General features: G+C 39.6%; 1 protein-coding gene across 4 annotated transcripts in view; it reads left to right on the top strand.

Moving 5' to 3' along the window:
- Positions 1 to 3,872: 3,872 nt before the first annotated feature.
- The window catches only part of LOC115336162 (RAB3A interacting protein), a 34,392-nt gene continuing 17,272 nt past the window's right edge, over positions 3,873 to 20,992 (top strand). Inside the window, exons 1-4 of one of the 4 annotated variants that reach the window (XM_030002789.2) lie at positions 3,873 to 4,007; positions 12,328 to 12,603; positions 12,812 to 13,073; positions 20,377 to 20,472. In XM_030002789.2, the coding sequence (XP_029858649.1) occupies positions 12,353 to 12,603; positions 12,812 to 13,073; positions 20,377 to 20,472 (609 nt within the window). In that variant the 5' untranslated portion in view covers positions 3,873 to 4,007; positions 12,328 to 12,352. Of the gene's footprint in view, positions 4,008 to 12,327; positions 12,604 to 12,811; positions 13,074 to 20,376; positions 20,473 to 20,992 lie in introns of those variants that run through there. The other 3 variants (XM_030002790.2, XM_030002791.2, XM_030002792.2) reach the window with 3 other exon arrangements.

Below are 20,992 nucleotides of genomic sequence, written 5' to 3'. Positions count from 1 at the left end.
TGTTGAGACATCCTCCCCCACCACACACTTGAACATCTTCTATAAAGAAAACAACCATCTCATTCTTTTATTCTTCCTAACCTGTAGGAGGAAAAATTTGATTAGCTGGCATTCATGTTTGTGCGTATAGATGAGAAACTTCAATTAATTCAGACCAAAGAAAAATGATGCACTTGGTTTCTTTAAAGTCCTGCAGCCATTCTTGCCTTCAACAGAGAAGCCTGCTGTGGGTCTGGGGCTACCTTCTGTGAAACACATTTGTCTCTTGTGCTTTTTCCTCCCTGAAACAGTCTTCTTAGGTCCAGTGGATTGTAACTATTGGTGAAGGAAACAGCCACATTTGAAGACACAGTCTCTCAGATGGATGGTTCAAATGCAACAGAAGACCTGGACAGAGAGAGATGCAGAGGGGGACTCTGTGCAGCGTGGGAACTGTTTTCAATGACATTTTCCACATTTTGCACCAGTGTGACTGGAGAGAAGCTACACAAGTGAGACTGTCAGTTGTTAGTACAGAGATTGCTGTGGCCAAGTCTGTGCCAAGATACCTATCCAGCTTTCTATCTAGCTGGAGAATGGGAATTTCTGATTTGGGGCATTTAACCACACTGAGGAGTTCAAAAGGAACAGATGAACTGATTTAACAAGCCGAGTGAATAGACTTGATGGGAGCAGCAAATACTAGTGTTCATTAGAAACAACGCGGTTTCAGCAAAGATTTTGTACATTGTGCAGTTTTGTTGAAAGGTCCTGTCAGATTACATCTATTTAAGCGGAGACGGCAACCATGGCCTATGTTATTCCACCAAAGCTGCAAACTGTACCTCACTTTCCACTGGCAACAGTGGACTTTGCTCATTTAGAACAATAGCGATGCATGGTTTTGTTTCTAAAAGGATTTCCAGTTTTCCTGATTGCCACGGACCCAAGGGCACTAGAATTCCTTAATAGCCCTGCTCAGCCTCATCTGGGGCCCCTGCTCAGCCACCTTCTTCCCATAGTGGGCAGGGACTCCAGGGTTTCATTTAAGCTCAGGCTCAGGCCACCAGGATTTGTCTGTGCTTTGTCTCGGGTGAGCCTGTCTTGGTTGCTCCCTCCTTGGATGAGCCTCAGACCTACATTATGTGTGTAGGTCTACTTATAGGTCTCTAGTTCTGTCTCTTGTTCTTCCTGATGAGACTTCCTGGATGGATCCTGGACGTGATTTGACATCTCACCTTGTGTGGTGGTCACTGGGTGTATGACAAAGCCTCTTGTCACCGTCGTAGCCCCGCTCTTGACTGTGCCCTCACTGGTGGGGTTACCCTTGGCTCCCAGCTCATGATGCCTTCAGGAATAGCCCTGCTCTGACACTGATGTGCAGCTCAGGAAAGAACCAAGGGCTGGATAAAAGTAATCTTTTAAAATAGATTTTTTTTTTTTAAAAAAAGCTTCCTTCTCTTATTTATGTCTCTGGATTTAATCCAAATTGTTTCAACTTTTAGTTTTAACCATGTAAGTTATATTTTCTGCGGTTTGTTGCTGCCTGACTTTTTAAAGTACTACATACAGCAAAATACAGGAGTACTTTGACAAAATAAATCTGTTGGTGATTAATTTTAGCACGCCTAAATGTCTTTGGGACTGTATTGCTTTTATTTCTTGAAATGCAAGATGTCTAATCTGGTTAAGATAGCAGATTGTCATGCCAAGTACAGTCGTTTTACAGGATTAAGAACTATAGGATTATAGATCCTAATTATAGACTCTTGTCAGTTTACTATGTCTTAATACATTGTTTTCAACTTCTGATTCCACTTGTCATGTCTCTTTTGCAATCATGTTTTTAATGAACTTTCTGATGCATTTTCTAATTTGGCAAACCTGTATTCTGATAGCACTGCCTGGGTTGTATTGCATGTCAATATTAGCAAATTAAATAATTTGAAAGGTCGGAGCTCTTCAAACCGAACATCTCTGCTCTATGAGGCTTTTCACAACAAACTTCAAATTATACTGCTATTTGAATATTCCACTTTTTGCACTGCTTTGTTTCTTGGTTTCCAGATTGCTTCCAGAAAAGCTGTAGATGGTGATTTTCTATAGCCATTTTTGCTGCCTGAGCCCCCTTGTAGTCAGTGTAAATTTACATACTGAAAAGAGATTTAGAAGATATTACTATTTGTTGGTAATATGTTTACTTTATGATGAATGGCATTGATACATCTGTCTTTTGACATCCTCTTTGTCATAGTATTTTGCCCTCAATGAACTTCTTGCTTCGTGGATGCTGCGGTGAATGTGCCACAGAGAACATTATTTGTCTGTGGCTATGTCCTGCAGGACTGGCCAAACATGATTCTTTCACATTCAGTGGAAAGCTGTCAAGCTAATTAACATTTCAATTATTGACTGGAATGTGGCCTAGATTCCTTAACTGATGAATGGGACAAGATCTTGTTTATTTTAGTTTTTTTGCTGCAGTTCCTCACCATTGCAGCACATGGTTCAGTTCAGCCCCACTAACAACAAGGGAAGTACATCGTCCGGCCAATGCTGCTGTCGTTTGAAGCATATTTTTTGGCACTGTAATCAGACCAGTGGTAAAATGGAGTTTTGTTTATAGCAGCTTTCCAACATTTTGCCTACTGCTTTTAAAGATATAGGAAACACAAAACAGTACAGAGCAGGACTTCAAAAGGAAAAAAGTGAAGGCTGCATGTTAACCTCTGAAAAGCTGGAAAATTGCCCTAACTACTGTGCTTGTTTCAGGGTGGCAGTAATGATGGCTTAAGGAGATAGGCAAGCCAAGATGAGAGGTAGTAGTAATATCTCTTTATCGGACAAACTAGTAGAGCTGGAAAAACACATCTTTTTAGCAGGCGAGCCCTATTTTCGCTCTGTATGTGGCCTTATTTCACAAGTCTCGTGCATATAAATTACAGTTCAGTCTTTAATTATTACATACGTTAGGCAGGCTCAGAACCTGATTTGGAGCAGTGCATGCCCCGCAAATGAAAATCACCGGATAATGATCTGGCGTATGTATCATTTTCTCATTTTTAATTGTGTAATCCTATGCCTTTGTTACTGCACACCATTAAATACAGAATTATTAACTTCCTTGTGTTTTTCACGGTAACAAACCATTCGGACTTTAATAGCCCTGTCCTCGCCTGCCCTTGAACAGAACCAATATTTTAACCCTCTCTTCCAGGCGACGAGCGCAGAAACGTCGGCCGATCCCTCCTGAAGAGTTTGCAGCCTCCCTTCTCGTCAAACGTGGCGCCTGACAGCACTCGTGCCCACCGCTGTGTCAGCCCCGAGTCCTGGTCCCTTCCCAGCCAGGCCCTGAGGAAACGCTCTACCAGCATTCCGTGGTGAGAGCGTTCGCCACGGGCCTCCCCGGCACCGCTCGTAGCGGAGGGACGGAGGCTGCTCCCGGCCGGCCGTGCCACTTGTCCAATTTCCCTCAGCCTCAGGTCTCCTCTTGGCCCCCCGAAACCCCGACCGCCCGTTGACAGCGTGGCGGTCGACGAGGAGCGTGAAGGAAAACCCGCCCCGAGCCTGTCCCTCAGAAGTACTTTGGGTCACCGGCGGGTGAAGGGCAGACGGTGAGGCCCAGGCCCCCACCACTGACAGGAAGCCTCTCCGGCCGGCCTTCCACCTCACCTCCTGGGGTGGGACCCTGCCTCCAGAGCCCCACAGCCCGCTCCCCAGCCCGGGGGAACGACACCGGCCTCCGCCCGCCTCCGCCCGCCGCCCCTCACGTCCCGCGGGGCCGGCGCCCCCGGGGCGGTGACGGTTACCCCACACCGCCGCTAGGGGGCGGCAGCGCGGGGGGCCCCACACCTGCCTCCACCCCCCAACCTCCCTGCGGGCGGTGCGACCGCGGGGCGCATGCGCGGCGGCTGCCCGGCGCCCCGCCTCCTTCCCCCCCCCCCCCCCCCCCCCCCCCCCCCGCCCCAGGTTGGCTGAGGGGACGCGGTGCGGCGGTCGGCGGCGGCCGGTCTGGCTGGGCTCGGTAGGTACGTGGCGGTGGAGGTGCGCGGCCCCGGTGGCGGGAGGGAAGACGGGAGGATGAGGGTCCCCGGTAACGCCGTCGTACCTACCCGGCGCCGCGTTCCCGGGAGCCTGTGCCCGCCCGGGCGGGCGGAGCCGGCGCCGCCGGAGAGGGCTGCCCCTTGTCGGGGTGAGGTGACCGGGCGCGGGCGGGATTCTCCGTGGCGGGACTCGCCGGCCCGCTGTGGCCGCCTCGGCTGCGGGGGCTGGGGTTGGGGGTTTGTCCCCCGCCACGGAAGAACGCGGAGGGGGGGGGGGGCAGGTGGCGGCCCGGGCCGTGGCGCGGTGGCCGTCTGCGGCGGGAAGGAGCCGCTGGCCCGGTCGCTGCCGGCTCCGTCGGGGTTTGCGTGGGTGCGGAGAGAGCAGCCGGCGGCAGGGATGCGCTTGGTCCCCAAAATCCAAGGGGCAAAACTGGGCAAAAGTAGTTCTCGGGGATCACCCCGGTAAAGCGCCGGTCGCACCTGCCCCGGGAGAGAGCCGGCGGCGGACAAAGAAGCCGTCGCACGCCCGGAGCCGGCGGCTGGGAGCAGCCGTTCGCCCCTCCGCGTTTGCCGGGGAGGGGAAGGGCGTCCGGGCAGGAATGGCTTAAAATGAGGAGGGGGGAGTTGCGAGGAGAGGCTAAGCCGGCGCTGAAGTCTTCTCCTCCGCTCGCAGACCCCTCGGCCGGGGGCAAAGGGGGGGCCAGGGCCGCTGGGTGGGTTCACAAACTTCGTCCCTCTCCGCCGGAGGCTGGGGCGGCTGGAGACGGGAGGGGAGGTCTGCTCTGTGGGACCGGGGAGCTGCGCTCGCCTCTAGCGTTTCTGGTTGCTTTAAGGTCTTCGAGCGATATCGAGGTTAATACCTGGTCGCCGGTAAGTAGTCTTGTAAGCTCTAGTAGTTAAGCAGCAGGGTTTTCCAGTTAACCTTAATTTCGTAATGCTGTTAGGTTAGAGAGTAGGGCTCAGAAAGGAAATTCTGGTTACAAGTTGATTGTGAGTGATGAGCTGTGCAGAAATTTGTGCTGCCTAAGTGGTGATGCTCCACTAGTTGCCCGAGAGTCGCAGGGTTCTGGAAGCAGGAGAACCCCGAGTCGCCAAAGCCTTGACGCTACCCTCCATGCTCCTCTTGCTGACAAAAAGCAACAGGGTTTTCAGCGGTTTGAGAGTGTTGTCCGTTTTGTTTGCAGACAGCGTGCTAAGCTTTATATTGCTTGATTCGTTCACCGTGTTCATTTGTGAGCATGTTCTTAGGAAGTCTCAAAACCAGTGATCTAGATAGCTAAAATAATTAATCTTCCACAGACTTGCTGTAACTGTGAAATTATCAGCTTCTCTTTTGAAGCAGATGTAAGGTTATTCAGTATAGAAGTGTGTATTGGCAGCTACCATCTGTTCAAATATTTGTATTCCTCAGTAAAATACAGGGCAAAACCTGAGGTCTTGTTGCTTTAATATTTTTATTGTTGTTTTTATTATAGATCTGTTTAATGAGTTCTGGGAAGGGTTAAAGTCAGGCCTTCTGTATTTGTCTTGGCAGTCATTCATCTGCTGTGCTAGGTTAACGTTACCTAGTGAGCAAAGAAGAATAAATAATTTACCATTCTCATTATGCTTTTAATAAATAACAAATGGGAGTGCACCTCACAGCTGCGACTGAAATGTCCGTCTTGTTACACTATATTTAAAAGGGGAATTTTTTTCCTGTAGGAGAACAGTCACAATAAGCCTTTTGATTATAGACTGCAGCTATCTTCATAGCTTCTATTGACTTGATTTAAAATTCATGTAAAATGCCAGATGAGCTGGTCTCTCAGTGTTCCACTTACGTTTATGGATTTTTCCCAGAAAAGAAATGTGTACTTTGGATTTTTATTTTTAAGACCCTTTTTAATATGGCATTTAAAATCTTGTCTTACTGTAACTTGACTAACGCTTGTATTAGACACTTTAATTATGCTCAGTAATATGCTAACCATTTTTTTCAGAAGTTAAGAAAATGTTTCTTTACATGCATTTGCTGATACATTTAGAAAGCTTTACATATCATGAAAATTGTGATCATTTTTACTTAAGTTTACTAATTGAGTATTTTCAGTGTTAACTGAAAATGAGAGGGTCTTTGGGTCCAAGTCTTGGCAAGAAAGACACTGTAGTCACAGTCACTGTGGTCAGACTTAAACCTGAGGTGGAATTGTGAAGTTGTTTCCAAGATAAGGCAGAACAACGCTCTGCCTTAAAAAGAACAGTGTCTGCAAAGAGAATCATATTTGCAGTTAAATTAACTTGGTGTAAAGAGTCTTTGTGAACCGACAGCATTCTTTGAATGTTTGTTTACAATAAAAGTTTGCAGTATTCTATCTTGCAAAGCACTGATTTTTCTCTTTAGTAAGAGGTGTACTATCTACCAGACTCTAAACCATGTTTATTTATAGGTTTCACAAGCACTTCATAAATATAGGTCCTTGAATCTTGTGTGCTGCTTGTTTCTGTAAGAGACGCTTGCTGTCTGCACCTGTATTTTTCTAGTTGAAGATATCCCTATAATAAAGTTTTCAAAAGAGATTTTTTTTAATCATCAGTTCAGCAAAACAAAAATTCTTTTAACTTTATAAAATCTCGCTATCAAATAGACTACATGTCTCTTTTCAAACAGTGTGAAATAGTGTTTTGAATGCCTAACATGAGAGTAAAGAAGATAGAAGTCCCACATCATAGCATTATATGACAACACTAGTGGGAATGCAATAAAAAAATATTCTCACGTTGAACCAAGTGTGGTTTTGCTAGCTCTTGAATTCTGTAGACTTGCCTAACTTACAATTTACCTTCTATTTACCATCTTGGCTAATTTACCATCTGTTGGTAAATATGTAGTGTAAGGTCATTTGCAAATAAAAGTAGAATATGTAAAGACCGGAGTAGTACAATGCTTTCTTTTCTCTTGTATCTTACTGGCTCAAAAAAACCATTTGTTGCGTGTTTGGGCTCCTGAAGCAGAAATTTCTATCGTAATTGCAAAATTGTAAAGGTGGGAATTGTTTTTTGTAAGCCCTAAGGGAATTCCTCTGCCAAATCTTGAATTGTGTTTGTGCAATGAACTGGCATTGATAACAATGTTTGAACTTGCTTGAATTCTGTGGGTAAGCTTAAATACAAAACAGATTAGGAAAAAAAAAAAAAATCCACCAAACCTCTTTGTCCCCTGCCAATATCTGATGAATATCTCACACTGGGTACTTTAAATTGGTGTCTGCGTATGCTGTACAAGAATTTTACTTTTTAAACTGCCTGCTTGCACCTGATAGGTCTAGGTATGGAGTAGCAGTACTTAATTGAACTTCTTTAAAAGCTATTTATTAGTCCAGTACTCTAATTCCCTACATAGTTCTTTAGAGCTTAAAACATATTATATTCCAGACTGTATAATGCCAAATACTTCAAAACTTTTTTTTTTAAGCCCACTCAGAAGAATGCAGGCCTAGTGGTGGGCTAATGCCAGTCCTTTTGAGGAACTGCTGCAAAAAATCCACTTTCCTATCCCCTGCCAAATTAACTGAAGCAGACGTTGGAGTCTAATAAATGAAGTCTTTGAGACTTTATTACATTTTGAAAGGCCTGCTGTGTGAAGATTAAAACGCTATACCTAATAGGCACCTTTTTTGGTAAATGCTAACTACAATTTACTTTTCATCAAAATGTTTAGAAACAGTAACTTGTTTTTCCTTATGTGATTTTTTTCACTTGAGCAGGTAACCGTTCTGTTGTGATGGTGCTCTTTACTATTAAAGCTAAAACTGAGATTTTTGATGTGTGAAATGTTTGGTGCTGGCATTGCTTTTAAATGGGCTATAACAATTAGGAGATTGTTGAAGTTGTCATTTTCAACCTGTATTGTATTTAAAAGCAATCCGTGAAAGACTAACTCCAGAGTTTGTAGTAGGTGGTTTTTGCCAATACTTTTTTTTTTTTTCCAGAAGAAAACAAACCACAATAAATTACTACTTTTCGGGGAGCTTTTTAGTATTTAGTTATTGACTGCTTGATTCAGACAAGTAGCTGAACCCCTCTTAGAGTAATAACAAGAAAATAAGATTAAGCAGTTTGATTTGACTGCTGTTGAAAGTGTTCACAGTTCTTGATTGCTGTTAGAAGCTATAGAAACATGTTAAACTGCTGTTAAACTGATTTCTTCATAGTATGTTTTCATTTAATATTAGATAAAATAGCATCGTTTTGTCATGAAGTTATGTGGGTAGCCAGCAGTGCAAGTGTGGCAGTGGAGAGGTAATAAAAAGCTGCAACATTTTGACAGCTTCCACCAAATTTGCATTATTTCCAGATGAAAGTATAAGGAAACTAATTTATTTTGTTGTTTCATCCTGATTTATTACACTGCTTGAATTTTGTACATCATCCAAATTGCATACTATCAAGACAAAAATAATCATGTATTTGGTAGGCACTAATGCTACTCCAAGCTTTCACCATATATTAATGTGGTAGAAAAAGTATTAAGAAAATTCACGATTTTATTCTAATAAGCGTGCTGCCCTGAAATGTCAGAATATCAGCTTTTGTTCACAGTAGCAGTATTACTACTAAGGAGTGCTGTGTCAACACTGTGGTTTTTTACACACTGTCAGCTTGGCTCCTAGTAAAGCTATCTGCTTACCATGTGCTTCATGTTCCTTCACAGCAAGGCTGTTCATTGCTGCCTTAGTCAATAATACAAACCCCCTCGCAAGCCTTACCCAAGCCTGTAGTCTTTAATGACGCGGAAATTTAATGTGCTTTTTTCCCCTCCTTTTGTTTACCATTACTTTGAAGAGTTCTTTCCCAAAAGAGAGCTTTTATTTTTAGGACTGCCTAGCTTTTTGCATGTATGTTTGGTTTCATTAATGCAAAACGTGTGTTCAGCTGATGTCTTGGTAACAACGTAATGGTGTTGTGAATCTTGAAACGGAGATATTTAATATGAGCTGCTCTGTCTTGTATGGGTGGTGTACCCAGCTTCTGCCTGCTCACTGCTAAGTGAGAAGTAATGCTAGGAAGGAAAAAAGTTGTGAATGGAAAGTGTTTTACACAGATGGTATGCTTACGAGTGCCCATTTGACAGGCTATGGGAAAAGTTTAGCTGAGGGACTTTATTTTCAGCTCTTCCAGGAATAACTTGTATAACTTTTTTACCTACTGTATCAGAAAGAGCTTGTTTTTTGATAACTGAAGTTATGCATGGATTTATTTACTCATAAATCTCTGTTGTTTAGGCTGAGATTGATATTTAAAGTATAAGCAGAGTGATAGTCTTGTAAATAAAATTCCATAATCTTTTGGGATTTGTTTTTTCTTTTTTTCTGACTATTAAAAACACTGCAAGATATAGGCAGGTTAGGTAGAAAAGCTGTGGGAAAGGAGTTAAATGGAACATTTCTCATAGGAGTAGGAACATGTAGGTAGGATAGATTTTTTTTTTTTTTTTTTTTTTTTTTTTACAAACATACCACTTTGCTTGGTGTAGATTGATGTGATGGTCCTGAGCTAGAAATGCATTTGAACATTTGGAAGACATTAAGCAGGCTTCTAATCATTTTTCTCTGTGTGAGTCAGTGTGACTTTCTGCACTTCATAACGTAGCTGAATTTGTGTAAATTATCATAAGGATATGGAGTGGCGCATCTTTGAGCCTATCGCTTACTTGATGTACTTAAAGTTTTTGCTCCAAACAGATAGCCCTGAGATTTGTGCAGAAATAGTAAAATACATTAAAAACTGACAAATAAGTTTTTTCTGAGCCTTTTTTCCCTTGGAAATGGCTAAATAGTGTTTTTAAAAAATCAGTTTGGGGAAAAAAAGAAAACTTTCATAGCAAATTTCAGCCCAATGAGGTATGCAACTGAAAACGACCAGTGGTACTGGTGATGCGAAATACTGTGGTACCACTATTGAACATCCAGTCAGATTGTGAGTTTTCAGTGGAACTAGGAACATGTCTTTCAAACTAGTCGACAGAGAGGAAGATGTGGCAGAAGAGTTGTTCCCGTTTTGCTCTTAGCTAGGTTCTCAATCTTTGCTTCTCTTGGGTGGTTTTTGGTGCACTTTCCTAGGTGCTGTAGGCATAGAAAAGGAAAGGCATCCAGGCAGCCTTTCTACATCCCTGTTCAGAAGCCTGCATCTTCTGTTAATTGTGAAGACTGGAATCCAAAGAATCGGGAATGTAGAGACATCTTCATGGTGTTGCCAGTACAGTAGTATTGGGTATGGCTTGCTTGGTCATCAAAAAAGAGGAGAGTGGTGGGAGCAATGAAAGCGAATGTGTTTGTGTAGATGTGAACCTGAGTTTGAGACTGGCCAGATAGGTGTTTTTCAGCTGGGCTGATGAACCTTAAAGAACTGTTTCTGCAATTTTATTTTTTTCAAGATGGCAGTATTTTGGCTTATTAAATGTAAAACAATGACGTGTAATAGTTGCCCTGTAGAGCTGAAAACATTTTTGAAATTTAACCTTGAAGAAATGTCCTGTAGCTCTGGAAGTCCCTTCATTTTAATTTCTTGACTCAACAGCCTTTATCATCACTTAGAGCATGTAATTATAATGCTTGTAACAGTTAAGAAGAACTATAGGGAAAACAAACAAGAATATTTTTCAAACTTACTTAAACTCAAAAATAAGCTGTTCATCTCTGTGTTATGGCAGAAAAGCTCCAAAGCACAAAACTGTGACAGTGTTTTTCTGTGTAAATCATGTTTGTGCAACTGCTGTTAATAGTTCAAAATAAAACAAATTTCTGTGTAAAATTTTCTGCAGAAACCACCCTGCCTGCACCCCCCCCCCCCCCCGCAAAGTCCTTTTTATTCTTGTGAGGTACTTTTTGTCCCTTAAGTCTGGGTAGTTTCTTAGGGGTGTTTGATTTTGTTTTTTTTGTGGGAGCAATTAACAGAGACAGAGAAAAATTAGTAACATACCCTTTCATACCCTTTCTGTCTGAACAAATGAATTTGACATGCACCTGATAATGTGGAAAAGCAGCTTATTTAACATGGATGTATACACAGTACAATACTTGAGGCAAAACAGTTTTGAACAGTGTTCTCTGAGTTTAAGATGAGCAAAAAGTACTGATGTAAATAAAACATTACTGCATATGCTAATTTGGGGATTCCATTCTTTGTGTTTTCCTGTGTGCTTTATGAAGTAGCTAATGAACTGGACGTACGTGTAAGTAGATGGCATCATCTCTTCGTGGGCCATCATCTTTCTAGATCTTCTCTCTGCCTTGTCTTTTCAGTTGTAAGATCCAAGCAGATTTCTCTGTAAAATGCAATGTATTCTCTCATTTAGATGCTATGGTTCGTTTTTTGCATGTTAAGTACCTTTGTGAAGCCTTAATTTTCTCTATATTTATATAACATGGAAAATGTTTTTTGCAGTGAATAATCACTGCTAAGTAATTCCTTCACAAATTTCTCCATACTACTTTCAATTTTTAGTTTTGAATCATGCAAAGATTTTTGTGATCTCTGATAAGCTGCTGGAAAATAGCTTTCTGTTGGGGCTTGTAAAATTCATGTGTTGTACTTGGTTTGTGTTGATCTTCTGAAAAACATATGGAATTAAAAAAAAAAAAAACGAAACCCAAACTAAAAGATATTGTCAGTTGAATTGCCTGTTCATAGTACTCTTTTACCTGTAATATATTTTTTGTATGATACTTAGTCACAATTGTTGTTATCACTTAATCATGTGATGTATTAAATACACATCATCATACCTCATGAGAAGTCTTATTGGCTAGTTCTGCCATTTCAGTGAAATGTTACAAGATCAGATGTGTAATTTAACCAAAATCACTATGGACTATAATTTATTTAAAGGTTCACTGATTTCTGTCTCTAGATCATTTGCTTCGTTGAGATTAAAAGTCAAAGCTTTAGGTTTTTAAGTACTTGGTTTTTTTACCGGTTCCTAGGGCTCCCCCTCTTTTATGAATGTAATATATTTGTGTTTTGATACAAAACAGCTCTAGGCTATATTAAAGATGACTTTGTTTTATGATATAGAGCATGTTCTTCATTTCATCATCTCATTTAGATGCGAAGTCTGCTATTAGATCTTCTGCACTCAGCAGTCCAATGTGTGGAAAAAATTGGTGGTTGAAGTTCATACTTTTGCAAGATAAGTCCAGAGTTTCCATTATATGATGAAGTATTCTGAACATATTTGTCTGAGTGGTTTTTTTAAGTCAAATAGTTGTCAGGTATAATTAAATATTTCCTGTTTGCGTTCTGATAATGTGATTATTTAATTCAGGGTTTCATATGATGAGGCTTTTATTATGGCCAGTGACCCCTTGGAAGGCTTTCATGAAGTGAACCTCGCTTCGCCTACTACACCAGATCTTCTTGGAGTAAATGAGCCAGGGACTCAGGAACAAACTACCTCACCCGGTGTTATCTACCGACCGCATCCTTCAGTTGTGTCCTCCACACCAATCCAACCCAATGCATTAAATGTTTCTGACCTTCCCACACAACCTGTTTATTCATCTCCCAGACAACTGAATTGTGGTGAAGTATCAGGTGTCAGGTAAGTTCTCTGTGTCTTTTTATTTAAATTGCTGATGTTTGTTGCATATAAACTGTTTGCTTTACTAAAGATAGTATTTTAATATTACTTACAATGTTGTAATATTAAATTGTGTCCATAATGGTACATTCAACACCACTACTGCCATTTCTAAAATATTTCTTCTTAATGTATTATATAAATAAAAAATATATCACTCTCTTTACAGCATCAATGTTACCGACGCAGTACTTTGTTCTACCTCTGGACCCCAGGGTGGGTCATTCAATCACAATAATTCCAGAAAGGAGAGCAATAACGTAGAGAGAGAGTTTTTGCAGGGTGCTACAGTAGCAGATGTTGCTGAAGGAAATGAAGATATTTTTGGGTTGAGTACAGACAGTTTATCTCACTTACGGAGCCCATCTGTACTGGAAGTAAGAGAAAAGGGCTATGAACGATTGAAAGAAGAACTTGCAAAAGCTCAGAGGGTAAGGCTCGTTGTCTTGTCTCCTCCTGCTTTTTCTCTCTTCAAAGTGGTTCTAATATTGCAGAATGATAGATGGGCCAGAAGGTGCAGTCTGAGTCTGCTCATTTCTTATAGAGTTATTAGGATGTAACTGTTTTATGTAAAGTTTTCTGAATGTGTGCAGTGCTAATGTCTTAGAATTATTCCTTGATAATGTTTTTTTCTAGTGCTGCTGCTACTTAACCATGGAAAGCTTTTGCTGCAATATCTGGTTAAAAATGCTTTTTCTTTGAAATGTAGACCATTCCTTCATTCTGACATTTGAGAATAGGAGTAATTTTCTGTCATTCCATTGTTACCGTATAAGTATTTATAGATGCTGATTATATACCTCTTGAGTCTTCTTTCTCCTAGAGTATAAAAGTGTAGCATGTGTCATGGAATATGCTTTAGAACAAGGGTGCTTGTGATGTTTCATAGGGGAATGCCTGCATAGGAAAGAAGCAATAAAGGTGTTGCTGGTCTTTAGAGTACTGTTACACCACACTTCAAATTGAATATGGATACCTTTGAAGACACTGTGGCTCAATTCATTAATATTTGTAAAGCGCTTTGTCTTGTTTGGATGGATGGTGCTATATAAATGCAAAGCCATTATTTATCATTTTAACATCCCTCTGTGCTTAAACTTTCGAGTAGATTTTGTGCTATTTGTATCTGTGTCCTTTCCTCTGCTCTACATGATTCTATTCTTTAGATTTAAGCTCATCTTATCTTCTGTTTGAACTTGTTTTCCTGTTTGTTACCTCATCTTGTTGAACGTAGTCATCGTTTTTGTCATAGTTGCATTTGCCCTTGTTAATGTGAATCTTAAATATGGATTCTGACACCACTTCTTCTGTTGATTGTTTTATTGCTGACTAGTTGCTTCCTTTGCTAATGTGTTCGTTTTACTTGGCATTTGACCACTGAAAGGAAACATTAACCCGGGTTAAGTTTGAGGACCTTGTATGTGAATATATAACCCTAGCAGTTAAACTTGGAACCTTAGAAAGTAAGAACAAATTAAAGTTTAAACTTTAGAAGAGCTCTTCAAGCTCCTGACAGTATACCAAAATACAGCTAACGTACTTGAAAACGACAACTCAGATCTGCTGCTGTTACTTTGGGATTACCTGAAAAATCTTAACTCCAGTGTATACTGCTTTGTCTCTTAACGATTGAAGTGTTTCCTATTTCACTCCGAAATTTGTTAAGGTCATTTTTAAGGAAATGGCATTAAGGCTGCTAGGACATACTAACTGCATGTTCTGTATTTTCACACCCTTTGGGTCTTCTTAACAAAAGCAATTCAGCACTAACTTGAGACTGTTGACGTCAAAGTTCTTGCTAATTCTCAACCCATCAGGTTGATTCTTACCAGTGATGGATAACTTCTTTGCTTGTCTTCCTAAACTTGCACTGTTTCAGAATTGCTCAGTAACACAGGAGTCACAGCAGGAGTCTTTACAGACTGTACAACAATAAACCCTATTCCTTCTGTAATATCTACTTTCTTCTACTTCCTGCATGAGGACTAGTTTTTTCTATCCCTAATTCGTCTCTGATAGCTTTTTTCCAAAGGTCATGGCTGTTCACATAGGGCTGTGCTCACTCTGCAGTATTCAGTATGTCACGCAGTCTTTAAACTTTTGTTTCCAAGTATATTCACTTTTGTCAATGCGTACTTGTTTAAAAATCTGTAGATACAATTAACAGGTAGTGCCTGTGTATAGCTGGTTGTTTTTTGCATAATGTATTTAAATTCTCTGTAAGTCTCTGTGCTGTTTATTAGGAACAGTGAGAAAAATGAGAATTACAATTTGCACTTGAATTTTGTGAGCTCATTGAGCCTGGAAACCTTACAGACTACAGACTTTCCAGGAGTGAATAAAGTAAACACAAATTTGATATCTTGCTTTTTTCATTTGTTTCAAATTTCTTACCCAAACTGTATGCTATTGTAATATGCATTCAAGATTGATTTGAATTTGTTGCAGTTGTGATCAGAAAGAGAACTAGAAAGGAAATAGAAATTTTGAAGCTTGGGGATCCACTATCTGTGTGGGTTTTTTTTGTTTTGTTTTTTTTTTTTTTGATGTCTCTGCTTGGAGTGCAACTTTCTTCTTAGTATGCTCTCATTTTTTTTTTATATTGGAGAATATATGTATGGCATGTAATTGCTAGTCATTTAAGTATGGTTCGTGAAGAAATTATTCAGGAACAGAATAAAGATTTCTTTTTTTTTTTTTTTTTTTTTCTCCTTTATGTATACCTTGTATTTCTTAAGACCTCAGACTTTACTTCTCAAAATGAACAGCATTGCTGGCAAAATTGTTAAAAAAAAGTCTTTCAAAAATTTGTTTCTTGTTAAGAGGAAATATGCTTTCTGCTTCAATCTAGTTTGGTTGCAGCACCAGATCATGTCTTAAGATTGGGAGAAGGGTTGGGTCAGAAGTAACAGCAGGGCAGCATTCTATACTAATGGAGCATGTAAGATTGGACATACTTTTGTCTTAAAATGCCCCCTTAATTAAAATGACATAGATTTTTCACTCTTTGTTGAGACCATTCAGGTAATTTTTGCTTACTTTTTTCACTGAAGATGTAATTTCTGGCTACATTCTGTAAAGTGGAGCTGAAGAGCCCTTGCTTCATATGATCTGAACCTCTCTCCTTGTGTTGCTACCCTTTTAAAGCAGCATCAGGAAAACAGAAGGTGTTAAAACGCTTAGTGATTCAGTGCCTGGGACCTTATCTCCTCATGTCTCTATGCATTTGCATTTTTTCTGCCATGTTTGGATTGAGCTGTGTCACCGTGGTTACTGAAGGTAGATTAACCAGATGTAGATAACATCTTAGAGAATAGTGATGGTATTTTGATATATGGTATTTCTTGATGTGCAAGTTTAGTGAAGTCCTTGCAAAGGAATACCTTCTGTTTTTCATCTTACTTAACCAGCATGTTGCATGTATTTTGGATAGCTTGCTTGTAGTTTCTGAGCTATGGCAGTTCGTAGTCATGTTTTCCTTGAATTTTTGTGTGATTTGGCCCTGAAATTACTTCCTCATCAATCGAACTGTCAATATAATGATGTCATCCATGACTGCAGAAGGAAAATTGGGGGTTTTTGTTGATGTGTTTTCTCTTGAAGCGTTGAAATTATGAGCTGTCACTGATGGTTAGCCCCCTTCTTTGATGAGGAAAGAGCAGTCTACCAGAGATGATGGTTGCAAATACTGTATTCAGTTTGAGAATAAATTCCATACTTCCCACGGGCTTTAGAGTAAGATCTGTAGGCTTGTTGGTAACAAGTAAAACCAGTTTGACTTTTTGTAGTAGAAATCTGAATTACTGATATTTCCCTAGTAGAGTGAAACTGAGGGTTTTTTCCATGCTGATACAGTGATTCTTGGGAAAGAGGTGACAGTACAGGATGTGGTATTGTAAACTTCAACATAGTTTAAGAACCGGATCCTCAGATCTAGATTTTTCTTTCAAAGGCTTCAATTTCTGTATGCATTCTTCATCTCAGAAACAACCTGAGTGTTACAGTTTGTTCTCTTGTCTTCAGATCTTGTGTGTTGATACAGGATTTAAAGTAGATTTTTTTTCCATTATTCTGCCTGTATCGTCAAAGCATCTAATGTAACAGAGGCTATTGCCATTATTATAGTGTTTCTGCGCAGGCTAATGCTGGCAGTTAAATCTATTTTTCCACAGTAAACATAACATTTTAAAACTCTGCATGGATTAATGAATACATTCACAATAACTACCCAGGAATTCCAGTAGTACCATACAGAACACTCAGCATTTTTAAATTTCTGTTGTCATTTGCTTAAAAGTTAACAAACAAAAAAAATGAGGATGCTCCAGAATAATATACTGTCTCACAACTCCACTGAAGAACATGCTTTCAAGCTTTTCTACAACAAAGTTGCAGTTGAATTGTAAGGCCACTGGCTTGTGATTGTTAAAGATGGGTTGGTTCCTGAAGGTGTTTCAGCAGTTCCTTGCTGTGCTTGAGTGATGACAGTTTTCAGTTTCCACACCTCTGACTGATGCTGTTGTATATCGTAGGCATAGAAAGTTTCTCAGGCAAGTGGAAGACTACATGCAAGCAAAATGGAAGTGTCTTCACCCACACCATAAGATGATAATTCAATAGTTTGTGAAATGCTCTTACCTCTGAAAAGACATTCTGGACCTTCTCTCACATTTAAACACCCTTGTAAATGTGGTTGCAATGGACTAATTTTCATGTAGCTTGTTTAACTTGGGTGCTGAGTGAAGACCAGTCATATAGAAATATATACTAATATAAATACAAACTTTTTTGACAACTTCAGAATTCAGCAATATCTCACAGTTCTGATTTTAGGTGATATCTGTAGAAAATCTTTGGTCTTTCTGTGGTCTTCCACATCTAGTTCTGACTGGGTTAAATTGCTGAACTAGATATGGGATGATTTTCTTTCTAGAATTTAAAATATGAATGGTTTTGAAGCAGTAATTTGCATTCCTTATCTCACTGGTTCTTTCTAAAGACCCACCTTGTAGTCTTGTCTGTGAAGATCAAAGTGAAATAAGCAAGAATACAACTCTCTGATACAGGATTTTTTTTTCTCCATTTTTAAGATTTTTTTTTTTTTTTTTTTTTTTTTTCCCCTGCAAGTTAAATTTTTCTTATTATCTACTTCGGTAACTGTGTGTTGTGCTTTACACTAGCTTATCTTCTTCATGTAGTTACTTTTTCAGAACAGTAATGTGGGAAGGACTGCAGCATGGATGGTTAGTCTAGCACACGCAGTTGTCTTTTCTGCCGCTATATTGTGAATGGCTGGGAAGTCTCCAGTAATGCCTTTAAGACACAGGCAGTAGTAATGTTTCTAATAACTGCTAAGCTTTTTGCTTTGGGCACTTTTTATTTCTACCCTGCTTAAAAAATCTGAGCTATTAAACTTGCTTGGCAAAATATTGTGTTATATTATGTTCCTCCTGAATCGTGTCATGGAAGCTTGCCCAGTGTTTGACAAATCTCGCTAAGCAGCCATGCATAGTAGACTGCCTGGTGTTGTCTCCTTTTTGTTTTCATTACGCAGCTTTACTTGTCTACCTGAATTTTAATCTAACCCCCCCCTAATCTTTCCAGTTGCAGGCAAAACTGTAACCATTTTACTTAAAATAGTGTATTGATAGTGGTAGCCCAAAAGTGAACCAAGGGGGTTCACCAAGCCCCAAAAGTGAAGAAGGGGTAGTTCTACCTTCATTGTGAGTTTGATGACTCTTGACCTGAATATTAATATAACATCCTTTTAAGATTTATTGATGTATATGTAGCATTTTCCTTGCAAATCAGTGAAGTAAACCAAAGGAAATGTATTGATGTATTCTCTGCATTTATAGGAACACATGAAACTTGAGCTTTAAGCATTTTGCATCAGAATCTTTCATTTCCTTATTAAGAACCATACTTTATATGGGAAGTACTTTAAACCAATACAAAATTAAAGTTTGTTTCCCTTTTCTTTTTTAACCCCTTATTTTTTCCAGTATTTTTTTTTTCTCTTTGGCTTTTTGTATTACTTTTTCCTTTTCTTTCTTCCATCTGTAGCTATTTTCATGCCTTTTTTTTTTTTTTTTTTTTTTTTTTTGAGAGAGATGCCACTGTGTGCAGAATAGTAGCTAGGAAGTAAGAGTTGAGTACTATTTGAGAAATACCATGTTTGGGGAAAAAACCCATCATTTAAGCAGTAGTTTTAAAAATAGTTAAAAGGTTGCATATGGAAAGCAAAAAAATAAAAAAAAAATCAAACAAACTGGACTAAAAATAAATCAAAATGTCTGAAGTTAAAACCATATAGAAGAAGGGACAAATAATGCCTTTGATACTGAAAGAGTTTAGAACAGCCTTAAACACTTGTGAAATTTAGGAGCTGAAGACAAACAGGACCCTTCACCTTAGAGGAGAATCTATTGCCAGTTTCACTGCAGAAATTGAGAGCAAGACCTAGTATCAGCATGCAGCAAGGCAAGATCATTTCCACGTCGTTGTGTACAACATTACTCAGTCATGTACACTTTGGGAGAAATACTAACCACCTCCCAGAAACACAAGGGAAGCTGCCATTTAGGCCTTTTTATGACTCTCCAGTGACTGGCCTCCCAGAGTTTTCTGAAGGCAGCTGTTTACTGGTTTCTGGAGGTTTTCAAAGCAAATCATTGCTAGATTGTATTTGGAGTCTTTAAATGTCAGTGGCAGGCTTGGGTCCCTCATTTCAGGAGCAATGATAGTGTAATAGCTAGCTTGGCAGGGGGAAAAGGAGAGGAGGAAGAACTAATGGGGGTGGAAGGGGAGTTATGGCCAAAAAAAAAAAAAATGCTTGAAAGGTCAGAACGGGCTGTCTGCTGCTTTCCTTTCCCTTATTTTTTTCTCTCCATCCTGTTTCTTGCAAGAGATTCCAGAGTTTAATGGTTGGGGAAGGGAAGAGGAGCTTTTTCAAATTCCTTGTTGAACTTTTTGTACTTCTCTGTAAATTACCCCACTTTTCCCTCAGACTTGGGACAGTACAGGTGAGATCAGGCATGAGTCAAATCTGTGAAAATCTTACTGTAAAAGTGGTATGGTCAGGCCTTCTTCACTCAAATTTTAGCGCTGTAGACAAATAACATTTTGAATTTCATTAAGTTGCTTTGATTTATATATCTGCATAAACAAGAGCAAGGATATAATTACTGTATGATTTTGGAATTGTGTTAGTTGTAAGGAGATCCGCAGGAGAATATTTGTAGTAAAATATGTTGTAAGATTCTTTTGGAATTGTGGATTGTCTTGAGACAAAGTATTTTTTGTTTGTTTGTTTTTAAAAAAGGATTATTTTCTTTAAATGTCTGTTAAGGAATGGGTAAACAGAACTGGTATTCTGTCTGTCCCAATAATTAATTTGATCTATATTTTAAGTGACTTTAGTCTTCTACACTTTCAGGAGAAAAGTTTTTTTTTCCCTCAGAGTATTTTGGAAATGCTGATGTCTAGCTTAGAGACATTTTAGATTGGCCTGGTATATTTCCGAATAGCAGGAAGAAATAGCTATGTATGTGCAGCATTAATTTAATTGCTTCTAGCGTTAAGGTTAATTTTTTGACAGGCTTTGTTTAGCAAAGGTTTTATGTTCCTCTGATTTTTTTTTTTTTTCTTTTTCTCCCTCCTCTCTGTGGTATTAGCTTAAAAAGGCCAAATTACTACTCTAAGTCAGAATAAATAACTTTCAATTTTCCATAGGAGCTGAAGTTAAAAGATGAAGAATGTGAAAGGCTTTCTAAAGTGCGAGATCAACTTGGACAGGAATTGGAAGAACTTACAGCTAGTCTGTTTGAGGTTTGTTGGAGTCTTCGATGTGATATACTTAAAGGAAGCTGAGCCAGATGTTTTATATAGAATCAGTATATTGTATGCTGAATTTTTCTGCAATAAGCTTATAAAGGGATTTCTGTCCTGAAGATCTGGGTGTGTTGAAGTAGAGGCTTAAGAGCAAGCAGTAGATTTTTCACTTAGATGAAAGAGACCTCGTTTAGTTTGTCAGTCTGCCTAGAGACTGAAAGAAGAAAATAAGGAAAATGTATCAGAAAGCTTAAAACTATTTAGGCTTATTTTTTGGCATAACTATTTTGAGACAGCTTCTCTGTCTGACAACAAGGCTATCTAGATAAGAGCTAAATTTGGGGTTGCCATGGTGACTAAATAAAAAAGTAACGTAGTTCCAGATCAATGGAGGTAGTAAGTACATAACTTAACCATACTTTCAGCTTCTGAATTTTGGGTCTGGCAGCATTCTACTCCCACAAACTTTAAAAGAAACATTGATACCGAGTGGTGCACCAGAGTGGAACCTGGTTAG

The sequence above is a fragment of the Aquila chrysaetos genome, chromosome 26 (genome assembly GCF_900496995.4).
Source record: "Aquila chrysaetos chrysaetos chromosome 26, bAquChr1.4, whole genome shotgun sequence".
Taxonomy (NCBI): Eukaryota; Metazoa; Chordata; class Aves; order Accipitriformes; family Accipitridae; genus Aquila; species Aquila chrysaetos.
Note: the sequence above shows the minus strand (reverse complement) of the source record. Positions and strands in the feature narration are given on the sequence as shown.